General features: G+C 51.3%; 1 protein-coding gene across 1 annotated transcript in view; it reads right to left on the reverse strand.

The window, feature by feature from the left end:
* eml3 (EMAP like 3) overlaps positions 1-13,784 on the reverse strand; it is a 44,727-nt gene that overhangs the window by 11,449 nt on the left and 19,494 nt on the right. The window contains exons 2-7 of the mRNA XM_036523936.1: positions 7,176-7,352; positions 6,505-6,619; positions 5,352-5,834; positions 3,282-3,404; positions 2,497-2,525; positions 65-100 (exon numbers count right to left, since the gene is read on the reverse strand). Coding sequence (XP_036379829.1) covers positions 65-100; positions 2,497-2,525; positions 3,282-3,404; positions 5,352-5,834; positions 6,505-6,619; positions 7,176-7,352 — 963 coding nt within the window. The remainder of the gene's footprint in view (positions 1-64; positions 101-2,496; positions 2,526-3,281; positions 3,405-5,351; positions 5,835-6,504; positions 6,620-7,175; positions 7,353-13,784) is intronic.

Consider the following 13,784-nt stretch of genomic DNA (forward strand, 5'->3'; position numbering starts at 1 on the left):
CATGAAAAACAGCATGAACCACAGAGGCTAAAGTGAAAGGTCAGAGGTCAGTCAGGGAGCTCACCCTGGCCGTATGTGCCTCTCCTGGAGCCAGAAGACCCTGGGAACCGCAAAAAGAAGAATCAGTCACAACCAAAGCATTCCAAATCTCACTGAACTGAATTACATCTAAATGAAGTACTCCAAATCTCACTTTAACTGAAGCATTCCACATCGCTTTAATCAGCCTTCAAGGGGGCTGCAGGGGTATTATTCCAATTTTACTCGACATTCAGTTACACAAGCGCGAATCCCACAAAACAGTCCAGTACTGTCACACATCTGTGACCTCATCACACATCTGTGACCTAATCACACATCTGTGCATCAAACGTTACAGCATAATTGCTCAGTTTTATTTGACCTCTCCTTCACTATCCTTTTCAGGAGCTGAGGCTGTCAAACATAGCACAGCACCTGCTGCCTGAAGCTTCTCAAACGGCTGCTCCATTAGCCAAAAAGCCAAATTTCCAGAAAATAAAAGGAAATTAAGAATGAAATAAGGGCAGCACCCCACTGCAGACTCGGGGCAGGTCAAGCACAGACGAGAGCAGGGAAATGCGCTGAGAGGGGAGAAACAGAGAGAGACAGAGGCATTATGATCAGCACAGAAACGGCTTTCTTCTGCTCCCTCCTCACGGTGCGGGAGTGGGATGACCTCACTGAGAGAAAATGAAGAACTCAGCCAGAATCAGAGAGCAAGCGGCCTGCAGGCAGGCTGTCTCAAACAGCTATCCATCGCTGAGACAGACGCCGGCAGCACACAGCACCGCCACGGCCGTCCAAAGGCCAGCACAGCGAGGCACTCTGTGGTGTTCAGTATCACACAGGCCAGCACAGCCAGGAGCTCTGTGGTGTTCAATATCACGCAGGCCAGCACAGCCAGACACTCTGTGCTGCTCAGCATCACACAGGCCAGCACAGCCAGGAGCTCTGTGGTGCTCAGTATCACACAGGCCAGCACAGCCAGGTGGTGTCTGTGCTGTTTAATGCCACAGAAATGAAGCCGAGTCATTAAATAGACTGCTGTGACCATTCTGTGTGCTGCTGTGTGATCACATGATCATGTCGCATGACGGCCTTCTGTCTGCCACATGCCACCGTCCAGAGGAGGCCCAGAGGAGTCAGAGAGCCACAGGCACTGGGACGTTCAGATCAGCAGATTCAGAGTGATTCCCACATGGGCTTCAACAATCAAATTAGCAGATGAACTATGATAAACTAATCACTGTGGAAACCGATTTTCCACCAATGTGAGCACCAATCTGAAGCACACTGTGTTCAAAGAGCTCCACAATACATTTAAGACAAAACCCATATTGACAATCTCATGAGGAAACAAACTTAAACTTGTTTTTTCTTATTGTAATAAGGCTTGTTTTACATTTGAGGCTCAGAAGAAGAAGAATCCACATTTCTTCCTATAATTGATTATGGAGGCATAATACATATGCATGCAGCCTCCTCTATGCTGCATAGGCTGGATTCAGTCTACCATGCACCCCTGCGCTTAATTACAAATGCCAAGTCACTCACCCATCATTGCACCTTATACAAATTAGTGGGCTGGACATCGCTGTCCCTACACAGACAGCTACATTGGTATGTTTTCTCTACAAAGGCCTGTTGGGTAAACTACCCCTTTACCTCTGTAGTCTTCTGTCTTTCACAGTTATTTAACGAGGTCTGCTGGGTGGTTACTACTTCCGAGTCCCCAGGGCTGCTACAGAATTAGGCAAGACTGCTTTTTCTTATTGTGCACCTGAGGCGTGGAATAGTCTAAGTGTGCTCCATTTACCCGTATTGCCCCTCGGTGAGTTTAAATATTTGCTTTGCAATGCTGTGCAGGAAGAGAGTAAATGTTTCCTATAGTCTGGATCGGTTAATTGATGTTATGTTGCTGTAATGCTGTAATGTCTAACTTGTAATGTCTTCTAACTGTTTTAATGTTCCCTGCTGTCCTCCTGACCAGGTCACCCTTGCAAAAGAGATTTTATATCTCAATGGACTTTTATCCTGGTTAAATAAAATTTACATTTATTCATTTAGCAGATGGTTTTATCCAAAGTGATGTACAAAAGTGCATATGGTGGGCAAACGGGCACAAGGGCAGGATGTGTACAGGTCATCTGTACAGACATACTGCATTTACACAGTAACTAAGGGAAACAGAGGTTATGGTACAGAATTGCTTTCTTCCAACATAAAAGCCACATAAATCTGGAAAAAGAAGGATCGCATGGGGGGGGTGTACTGTTTCCACACTGAGTAATATTTATTCAGGTCAAACACACACCTAAACGCACTTTATTTCTACAGCGGTTCAGACACAGCCACACTGGTCCTTAAAAAGATGAATGAAACCATTCACACTTCGGGAGACCGGAATATTCTGATCTGAGAAGCGAGCGTGACGGCAGACAGTAGCACAGCTCACTGAGAGATGCGGCTCCTTACCTGCACTGGAAATCAGGTCCTTCGCCCTGCTGTGGAGACAAACATATCCATCAGACAGGTGCAGTGAACTCAGAGTGACGCAGCGTCTGGATACTGCCACAAAAAAAGGCCCCGTGTAACACCCTGTGTCTGACTGCCTATGTGTAGCATTCTGTATGTAACACCCTCTGTGTAACACCCTACTGCAACCAAATTTTTGTAACACTCTTGTATGAAATGCCGTATGTGTAACCCCTTGTGTGTAATACCCTGAATGTGAAGCCATTCACCTCTTATTAAGTGATGGAATTTCAACCCTAATCACTGTGAACACTGTAATCTGTGTCTGTCTTTGCTGATACAGAAATATCTGCCTGTACTGCATAAATTACATACATGAAACACTTTTGAGAGATACCTGGAGGAGTGCAGTGTGGCAGCAATAGTGACATATTTACCTTATCACCCCCTTATAGTGCCTGCTCCATCCCAGCAATGCTCCTGGCCTCCCTCTGCCCCCCCGCTCTGACCCTGCCCCCGCCCAGCCCCGCCCCGGCCCTGCCACTCACTTCTCCAGGCTGGGGGAGCGCGTCCCCCCCGCTCTGACCCCACCCCCGCCCAGTCCCGTCCCGCCACGGCCCCGCCACTCACTTCTCCAGGCTGGGGGAGTGCGTCCCCCCCGCTCTGACCCCGCCCCCGCCCGGCCCCGCCCCGGCCCTGCCACTCACTTCTCCAGGCTGGGGGAGTGCGTCCCCCCCCCACTCTGACCCCGCCCTCGCCCGGCCCGCCCCAGCCCTGCCACTCACTTCTCCAGGCTGGGGGAGCGCGTGAGCAGGTTGGTGGAAGAGGCTGCTTTCCTGCCCAGCTTCTGTTTGGGCCTCTCCTGCGTCTCCTTCAGCAGCTTCTCAGAGGAGCTGTTCCTCCGAAACCTGCCCACAGACACACACAGACCATCAGCCCACACGCACACACACACACACCGTCAGCACGCACGCACACGCACACACACACACACACACAGACCGTCAGCACGCACGCACACGCACACACACACACACACACACAGACCGTCAGCCCACATGCACACACACGCACACACACACACACACACCGTCAGCACGCACGCACACACACACGCACACTGTCAGCAAGCATTATAAACACACACACACACACACACACACACACATGCACACATCTGTACTACTCTACAGTAATACTAATCGTCATCATTCTCTCCACTGTCACTATGAAACTAAAGAAATGTTACAGCCATAGTGTCCAGACACTAAATGCTTTCAGCCAGAAGAGAGACGCTGCTATTCTGGCACAGGGCCCAGAGATAACACAGGCTCTTTTTGTGAAATATTACCAGGCTTTTCCATGGAGTGGCATCAGAGAGTCCCATTTCAGAATGTCTTTACTGAAAACAGGTCCATACACTAACACACCCTTACATGCATACACGCACATACACACAGTTACACCCAAACACACACACATATACACAATTACACCCAAACACACACACTTTCATACACAGGTACAGACAATTACACTCAAACACACACACACTTTCATGCACACAATTATGTCCAAACACACACACTTTCATACACACATACACACAATTACACTCAAACACACACACTTTCATACACACAATTATGTCCAAACACACACACTTTCATACACACATACACACAATTACACCCAAACACACACACTTTCATACACACACATACACCCATATTACACCCAAATGAAAACTGGAGATTTTAGATTAGTGATAGTCCACATGCAGGAAATCATCATGTTAGAGTAGCACATGCTCCGTGGAGGAGAGAATCAGGCCCCGTTTCCACCGAGGAGAGACGTGATCACCAGGCAGGCGCCTCTGATTAGAGCCAGTTAGTGCAGATTAGGGTACACGATTCCTCTGTTATTTCCAGCGCTGCTAGCCCACACCAGACAGACAGGGAGAGATGTGGAGAGTGTGTGACACTGTTCTGAATTTGACCTCCGGTGTGCGGGTGTGTAGGAGAGGGCAGACCTCAGGACCTCGGGTTCAAGGTCTTTGCGTCTGTGTGTGTAACTGCGTCTCACTGACTGCAAGGGAGCGCCAGCCCAAACTGGCAACAGCGGCTGTGTGAACGTTCATTCTCCTGGATACAGGTGTGAGTACATACGGTCACCTGATGAGGAAGTCTTTCTAGCCCTCATCCTGCAGATCTTTCAGGAGCACTGCCAGAGAGCTCGACGGGGGATTGTATGGGACGGGCGGGGGGGGGAATGGGGGGTTCTGTTTTTAACTGCATAGCATGGGAGTGTGAACATGCCACCCTAGCGGTGCCCACACAGCCCATGCTGTGAGAAGCCTCAGCTAAAACAGCTCCAAGCTGCACATTCCACAGACTCAGCTTTTCCAGAGAGCCCTCTCTCGCTCTGCACTCATCTGTACTTCCTCTCTTTAGCCTTTCATTGGACTCTGATTATTCTAGCTGATGACATTTAACCGTTTCACACGATGCAAATCTAAAACCAATCTCATGTACGGTCTCTTTAAAGAGCACAATGAGCTTCTAAAACAGCGGTCGTGGTATGAACAACATCAGCCCAGCGAGGAGAGCTTGTGACCATTTTGCTACACGCCTGAAGCCTCACGCCCTGTCACATGACAGGAAGGACAGCCACACTCTCTTCACATGCAAGAGTGGCGATGCAGGGAAAGGCATGCAGGAGATCCCAGGCCATGCAATCACGCAAGGACGGGGACACTGGCACAGGGGGTGATTCAGGGAGAGAAAGAGCTGCCGCAGGACAGAGAACGGGGGTGCAGGGTGAGGGGGGGGCAGCAGCAGGATGGCGGGACGCACAGGGGGTTCTTCTCCCCCTCCTGGACAGGGGACAGGGGGCGGCTGCGGGGGCTGGGAGAGGCGGAGCCAGCCACGCCCTCTCGGCTGGGTGTGGGGGTGGGCTCCGCCCTGGCCTCGTTCGGAGCCTCGGCGGAGTCTCTCTTCTGCTCGCCGGGGTTCTCCTGCAGGGCGGAGTCCTGCGACAGCGCCCGGACGCAGCTGGGCTGGATGGGCTCCTCCACCAGCCCGGTCCAGCTGGGGTCCCCCTCCCCGTCCCCGTCCCGCGCCTCCTCCAGGCCGGGCGCGTCGGGGGGCAGGGCGTCCTCCAGGGACAGGCTGAGCACCGCCCGCGTCTGCACCAGTGGCACCTTCTCCGCCGCCAGCGGCCACGCCGGCGGTGGCCAGTCCGTCTGCGTGGCCCTGTCCTGAGTGGGGACCTCCAGCCTGTGATTCGGGGTCTGGAGGGGCGAACTCACGCCCCCCGTGCACTCATCCTCCGCCGGGCTAGAGGGTGTGCGTGGCACGGCAACAGCGCCCCACAGAGGGCAGAGAGAACACAGCGAAGGAGAAGACAAAGAGAACCTGAGGTATGAGGCATTCTGGCTCCCAGAGATTCACCTGATTCACCTGGATCAGCCTGCTGCCTGTGGACACCCCTCCTGCTCAAAGAGCCCCACCCTCTTGCCCCTCTCTGCACCTGGATCAGCAGCCAGGTGCCACGCCCGCCTGCAGGTGGGCAGCTCTGGGGTGGGGCTGCTAGAGTTGGGGCAGGTTAATCCTGAGAGAATCAGTGCACTGAGAACCTGTCCAATCAGGTGAAGAGCGCTACCACTCAGCCAACTGTGAGAACATCCATTTCCCCTTTTTCCGTTTCCAACTCTCTGCCTGCACTCAACTGACAACAACATGCAAATGCTTTCTGAAATGCTAATGTTGCTATGGAAAAAGATGTAAAAATGCATGACCACACAACTGTTACCATGTGGTGTCAGTAACAGCGCCACATATTAACCATTGAAAAGACCGCTGTCCATCCTTACTGACAGCACATGGTGGTTCCAGCCATTCTGGGGTTCATGAAGCCTCACTGTCATCACTATTACCCGTCCCATCACCCCCCCCCCCCCATCACCCCCCCTCAATCTCCCACCCCTGTCCTGTTTCGGGGCGGTACCTGGTGCCAGGCAGGCGGGGGCTGTCTGGGACAGAGTTGCTGGATAGTTTGCGGGTTCTGGAGAAACCGTCTGCGCAGCAGGGGGAGTTCAGAGCCCGGGCGGCTGCAGGATTCACTGAGGAGCAGACAGACAGACAGACAAGTAGACACACACACACACACACACACACACACGCACGCGCACAACCACACACGCACAGACGTTCAGGCAAACACATGCATGCAGACAGACACACATATGCAGAGAGGCAGAACATGTTAATCACTTTACAGCATCTTCCATTGTTTAAGGAAAAACATTTTTACAAAACAATCACATTAGTTACCATTGCAAACAAAAGAGACACAAACTGCAGGCCTTTCTAGCGTCAGTGACTCTGCTCCTTCACTGAGGCCTGTTTGTGCCTTACATCACATCACATTATTGGCATTATCCAGGGCGAATGACATCAATTGCAGGTTTTTACATTTATACAGCTGGATAGTTACTGCGGCAACTGTGGGTTAAGTTCCTTCACCAAGGGTACTGCAGCAGTGCCCTCGTGGGGAATCGTACCGGCAAGCTTTCGTTACAAGTCCTGCTCCCTAACCACTATGGGGTTCGATTACCTGTTCCCTGACAAATGCTGTGGTTCCGTTACCTGTTCCCTGAGAGATTCTGGGGTTCTCACCTGCGATGAGGTGCTGTTTGAGCAGAGGGATCTGCTGGTCGTGGACACGTAGTCTGCGCAGAGCGTCGGCCAGAGATGACTTCAGCAGGGTGATCTCATCTTCCTGCGCCTGCAGACGCACCTCCATCAGCGACACCCTGTCAGGGAACTCTGTGCTGCTGTCCGCCGACACGTCATCTACGCAGGGAGAGGAGCCAATCAGATCCAAGCAGGAACGGCGCACAACCAACCACCACAAACCATTTTCTATTATATTCCAAAAAAGGCAAGGACACCTGTGAAGAAAAGTGACTATACACCACAGAGACGGCACAAGCAGCAGTGCAGTCTGGGAAAAGAGGCAGACAGGAGCTGAGTGGAGTACACTCGGGCTCAATGAAGGTTTTAACAAATATATTCTCATTTAAAAAACGGGACACTTCGGATGAATTGCACATCATAACACCTGCATGCCACTGCCATAAGAATAAAATAAAACAAGCACGTTATGGCAGCTAACATTATATCTGTGGTACTGTACATAACCCTGTCATATAACCTGGCACAGGGAAATGTTATGTCACCACATAAAACAGCTGAATCCCGAGAGCAGAAAGCCTCTGTGACAGAAAGGTGGGATGCTCGTGTCCCTTCATGGTCCCCTTTTCTCTGCTTATTATCCACGTATTTCTTGCACATGGATGTTTCTTTTTTGTTGCCCAAATAAAAGTCAGTTTTTATGAGAGATTTATGTCTGATTCTGCAGAATGAGATGCTCCTGCTCCAGGGAGTCAGAAATCAAGAGCCCACTCATCACTCAGGCATGAGAGGGGAAGTTTCACACGCTGATCACAGGAAATGAAGGCAGGAAATGGAGAATTCTCTGCCCTGACAGCCTTCCCTGGGGACATCAATATGTAAACTATAAACTCTAAACTGTACAGTAAGGAAAATGTGTAAAAGTAGACTGACAGGGGGAAGCTGCCCATAGCTCCACAGTGTGGGAGACCAGGCCTCTTTCTGCTGAGAGACCGCTAACGGGAGGCTCCCACTCCTACGCAGTGACCTCTGACCTCCGATCGTTCCTATTGGTGGGCTTTGCGTTCATTCCCGGGCAGATATCACAGCAGCCCCTCAAACTGCATTCCTGCGGCTGCATCTGGCAGCGATCTGAGGTAAGCAGCGGAGAGCTTACTGCAGTACCACAGAGCGGCACCACACACACACTCACATACTCACACGCACACAACACACAAGCACACCACACACACACACGCACACCCCAACTGTTCTGTTTGTTACTGTGCTGTACTGTGTGTGTGTGTGTGTGTGTGCATGCATGTGTGAGAGAGTGTGTGTGTGTGTGTGTGTGTGTGTGTGTGTGTGTGTAGAAGCAAAAGGTAGATACTCAGAGCTAGATACTCACAACTGTATTTAGGCCAAACACACATCATACATCACAGCCTGTGTGTGCTGGCAGCTGGAGCTCCGACAGTCCTGCCTTTGCAGAGGCTCAGCAAGGACCAATCTGCTAATTAAAGCCAGGAATGTTTGGGTTTCACCAATCGCAAATCAGTCAGAAGGAGTCTGCGGCGCACATGTTTGCTCGTGTACATTTGCGCAAACAGAGTTTAACTGAATTTAATTTCACATCTTTAGAGGACGTCAAGCGCCTGTAGTGTGTGTGTGTGTGTGTGTGTGTGTGTGTGCACATGCACATGTGTGTCAGAGAGAGAGAGAGAGAGAGACAGTGTGTGTATGAGTGTGTGTGTGCGTGCAGCATAGGATCTGATCTCTTCTTCAGCACAGAACCCTGTTCTATCAGACTGGACCCAGAAGAGAAATGATGGCCAGATATGAGCCACTCCAAAAACACAGAAAGAAAACTCCTTTATCTTCACACCACTGTACCCTGAGGGAGGAACACAAAGGCTAGTGCACATACACACACACACACACACACACACACACATGCGCACACACACACGCGCACACACACGCGCACACACACACACTCACACACACTCACACACACACACACACACTCGCACACACTGCCTCACACTCTCTCAAATACACTCAAACAGACACACACACAGCATTTTTGGTCCAGACCCACACTTTGTGGACAATGCAGGCTTTGATGCCTTTGCGAGCTTATGCTGTCTGCACTGTGAGTCTGCCACCGTCTGTGAGTCTGCCACAGCTGTGCAGACAGTCAGGGAGTCTGTGAGTCTACCACCTTCTGTGAGTCTGCCACCTTCTGTGAGTCTGCCACCCTCTGTGAGTCTGCCACCATCTGTGAGTCTGCCACAGCTGTGAGTCTGCCACAGCTGTGAGTCTGCCACCGTCGGTGAGTCTGCCACCGTCTGTGAGTCTGCCACCTTCTGTGAGTCTGCCACCCTCTGTGAGTCTGCCACCATCTGTGAGTCTGCCACAGCTGTGAGTCTGCCACAGCTGTGAGTCTGCCACCGTCGGTGAGTCTGCCACCGTCTGTGAGTCTGCCACCCTCTGTGAGTCTGCCACAGCTGTGAGTCTGCCACTGTCTGTGAGTCTGCCACAGCTGTGAGTCTGCCACTGTTTGTGAGTCTGCCAGCGTCTGTGAGTCTGCCACCATCTGTGAGTCTGCCACAGCTGTGAGTCTGCCACCGTCTGTGAGTCTGCCACCTTCTGTGAGTCTGCGACTGTCTGTGAGTCTGCCACAGCTGTGAAGACAGTCAGGGAGTCTGTGAGTCTGCCACAGCTGTGAGTCTGCCACCGTCTGTGAGTCTGCCACAGCTGTGAGTCTGCCACCTTCTGTGAGTCTGCCACAGCTGTGAGTCTGCCACCTTCTGTGAGTCTGCCACTGTCTGTGAGTCTGCCACAGCTGTGAGTCTGCCACCGTCTGTGAGTCTGCCACAGCTGTGAGTCTGCCACCTTCTGTGAGTCTGCCACTGTCTGTGAGTCTGCCACTGTCTGTGAGTCTGCCACAGCTGTGAGTCTGCCACCTTCTGTGAGTCTGCCACAGCTGTGCAGGCAGTCGGGGGGTCTGTTAGAGTTGCACTCAAAGGATAGTATTTGGAAGAGTGGGACGAAGGGGTGGAGGTGTGATCCAAATGATGAACCAATCCTTTCGACCATACACTGTGTCTCTGTGCACTTGGAGCCTCTTTGGAGGGTCTGGAGTTAAAAAAACAGCTACGGGGGTTCAAAGAAATCCCAGGATTGTCAGGTTTGCTTGTGGAAGGTTTGAATCAAATCTTAAATTCCAAACATTAAAAAACAGGCACGATTCTGTGCTTCTCCAGCCTGTTAAAATCACAACATCCAAATAACAGCAAGTTCTCCCACTGCACACACACAAGCCTCACAGGAATCACATCGCAGTGCGCTGGAGTCTACCCCTGCATTCCCCTTTCACCGTCCCGCAGATTGGATGCTAAAATGCTGGCAGAAGCTCAGGCTGTCAGGGAATATTATGAGATAATTATTACTGTGAGATTTAGTGCTAGGTGCAGCATTGTTGGGGACGCACCTTCTGATTTATTTAACATTTGAATATTCTATGGCTCCCAACATTCCAATAATCAAACCCATCTTTCCCTTCCAAACACTGGAAGAACCTCCTGTTCTTTCTGTGTCAACAATGACTCACTGCATAACAGATCTGTGCTCACTGACACTCTCAGTGACAGCTAATAATAATGAATGATTTTATGCAGGGTTCCTAGGCTCTCAATGAGTGACAGTGAGAAAGGCTAAAACCAGTTTTTTTTATTTAATATTAATTAATAAATATTCAAATACTGAGTTATTTATGTACTGGTGACCACCTTGGCAAAAGCTGGGCATGATCAGCACTGTCACCTAATCAACAAAATGCAATAAAGATGTCTGTGTAGGAAAGTAGCACTTTCATTTGCTTCAAGTGACAGTAAAAGAGGGGTGTGGACTGCTGGCCCTGGAGATGAATGCCTGCCTGCATGTTAGGGAGGAACGCAGCTTTCTGCAGAGAGGCTCAGCCCCCACCGTGCAGGTGGGAGGCTACACTGCAGGACAGGTGGGAGGCTACACTGCAGGACAGGTGTGCAACACCTGCACCTCCCTACCTGAGGATCTGTGAAACCAGCAGTGGTTTCAGGAAATGATCCCACCTGCACCTCCCTACCTGAGGATCTGTGAAACCAGCAGTGGTTTCAGGAAATGATCCAGGTGGTTGCGGTTCAGGTCTCTCTCCCTGGGGAAGACGCAGGGCGTGAGGCTGTGCAGGCATGGCAGTGTAAAGCTTTCACATAAACGCATGAGAAAATCACACAAAGAAGAGCAGCAAATCAATAACATCACAGCGGCAGCATTCCTGAGAGCTGAGATATGCCCATCATTACTGCACACTCACTTGGGAGGAAGCAGTGACCACGGCAGCGGAGACTCTTTCTCTGCACCTGTGCAGTGGGGTGCCTCTTTAAGGAGGGTCAGATTAGGGACACTCCGAAATGGTGCCCTGACAGAACCCCACAGGAGAAGCCTAGCTGCACCCCTGCTTACTAACTCAGGCCCTGAGCGGCTTCACCACACCGCTGCCCAGGGCTCCTGCCATATCGGGTATCAGAAAGCTAGGGCACAACACAGACGGCTTCCAGGAAAGCACAAACAGGAGCTGTTTAGACAGCTGCCTGCAGCTAGTAAAACCCTGCATATAACAATCTGAAACACTGCCATCTTACCTTGGTCAGGACATTCTGTTATTACTTGTTAAAAAGGACTGTACCAACAGAAGGACCTATTTGTGTATGTGTGAGTGTCTGTTTGTGTGAACGTGTGTGCGCGCGTGTGTATTTTCCTGTTTGTTTGTGTGCACGCCTGTGTGTGTGTGTGTGTGTGTGTGTGTGTGTCTTTGTATAAGTGAGTTAAGGTTTCATCATCCATAGAACAGAGTACAATAGATGTTTGCTTGCATTGTTTTGTGGGGATATCAGCCGCCAGCCTCCTCCCAGGGGTGTCCTTGTCGTGGACGGACTGTCATGAGGATGCTGTTTAAGGCCTATCAGTGCAGGAAGCATGAGGGAGACAGCAGAAACCAGCCAGCACAAACACACACTCACATGCACCCCCCCCCCCCCAGTGCGGTGCCAGTGGTGCTGAACCATGACAAAGCCGCAGTGATGGAGACATTGCGCTGTAGGAGACATTAAAGCTTTGCCCTGAGTCACTGCGGTCATTAAAGACCCCCTGGAGTTTGTCGCAGAGTTAACCCCTTTGTCCTGCCTCTCAGAACCTGGCCGTCTAATCAGTACTCAGTCTAAACGGTCAGATAATTAGTGGAGCCCGAGGTGAGTCACCATCCCCTGCTCACTGCAAAGTGTTTTAAGATCATTCTAAAGCACGAAAAGAAGCACAAGCAACTTAGAGAGATAAAAGAAAACAATCACTCTGTCTTCACACAGCCCAGAGGCTTCTGCACAGAGCCAAGCTCGTTTTATTAGTCTTGTTTAAAGGCAAGAGATATGAGCTTTTTACTGCACATGTCAAAACAGTTAGCACAAATGCAGCAGGTGTACAACAGAGAAGAGTATATAAAACACTGTATGCAGCACTGCATGTGTAAGATCAAAATTCACAATTCAAAATCTAACTGGCAAGATAAACTGACAGAGGCTGTATGCAGCGAAAGCTTTAAGGCTGTGATTACAGGGAGAGGAGTGAATGAATGAGCTGAAGGTCCTGGCTGCGTTTCTGGCGCGCCTCTCGGCCGTCCTGGCTGCACGCTGGCTCGTGGCGGCTCGCTGGCGCTCGGCGCTTCCTGCTTCTCGTAGCAGGAAACGGCGGAGAAAGAGGAATGCACAGTGCGTTCCCGAAAAACACACTCCTTTCACTGGCAAACGCAACGCCTCGCTCTCTCACTGTCCTCATCCCAGTGGTTTACCGCCACAAACCCGCCACGAGTTTACGGCAACGTCAGGACGGGGGCAAAGCATGCTGGGACATGCAGCGGTGTCACAACGCTGCCGTTCGTCCTGAGAAACTGCCACTCAGTACAGGTCTGACTGCTTTAGAAACGCAGAGAGCTGATGAGCCGACCGCTGAGAGCTGGCGGTGCACCATGCCCCCCCCCGAGCAGGACCGACAGCCTCAGTTATGTCACCTCTGCACTCATTCTGCCAGATTCCTCTGCACAGACTTCCAGAGAAACAGTTCATCCCGCGGTTACATCATCACACCAAGAATCCAGAGCAAAACACAAAATAAAAGCAACAACGGCTAACCGCCTCAGACAGCACACACAGCGCTAACCGCCCCAGACTGCACACACAGCGCTAACCGCCTCAGACAGCACACACAGCGCTAACCGCCTCAGACAGCACACACAGCGCTAACCGCCTCAGACAGCACACAGCGCTAACCGCCTCAGACAGCACACACAGCGCTAACCGCCTCAGACTGCACACACAGCGCTAACCAGCGCTAACCGCCTCAGACTGTGCACACACAGCGCTAACCAGCGCTAACCGCCTCAGACTGTGCACACACAGCGCTAACCGCCTCAGACAGCACACAGCGCTAACCGCCTCAGACAGCACACACAGCGCTAACCGCCTCAGACAGCACACACAGCGCTAACCAGCGCTAACCGCCTCAGACTGCACACACAGC

The sequence above is a fragment of the Megalops cyprinoides genome, chromosome 3 (assembly GCF_013368585.1).
Source record: "Megalops cyprinoides isolate fMegCyp1 chromosome 3, fMegCyp1.pri, whole genome shotgun sequence".
Lineage (NCBI taxonomy): Eukaryota > Metazoa > Chordata > Actinopteri > Elopiformes > Megalopidae > Megalops > Megalops cyprinoides.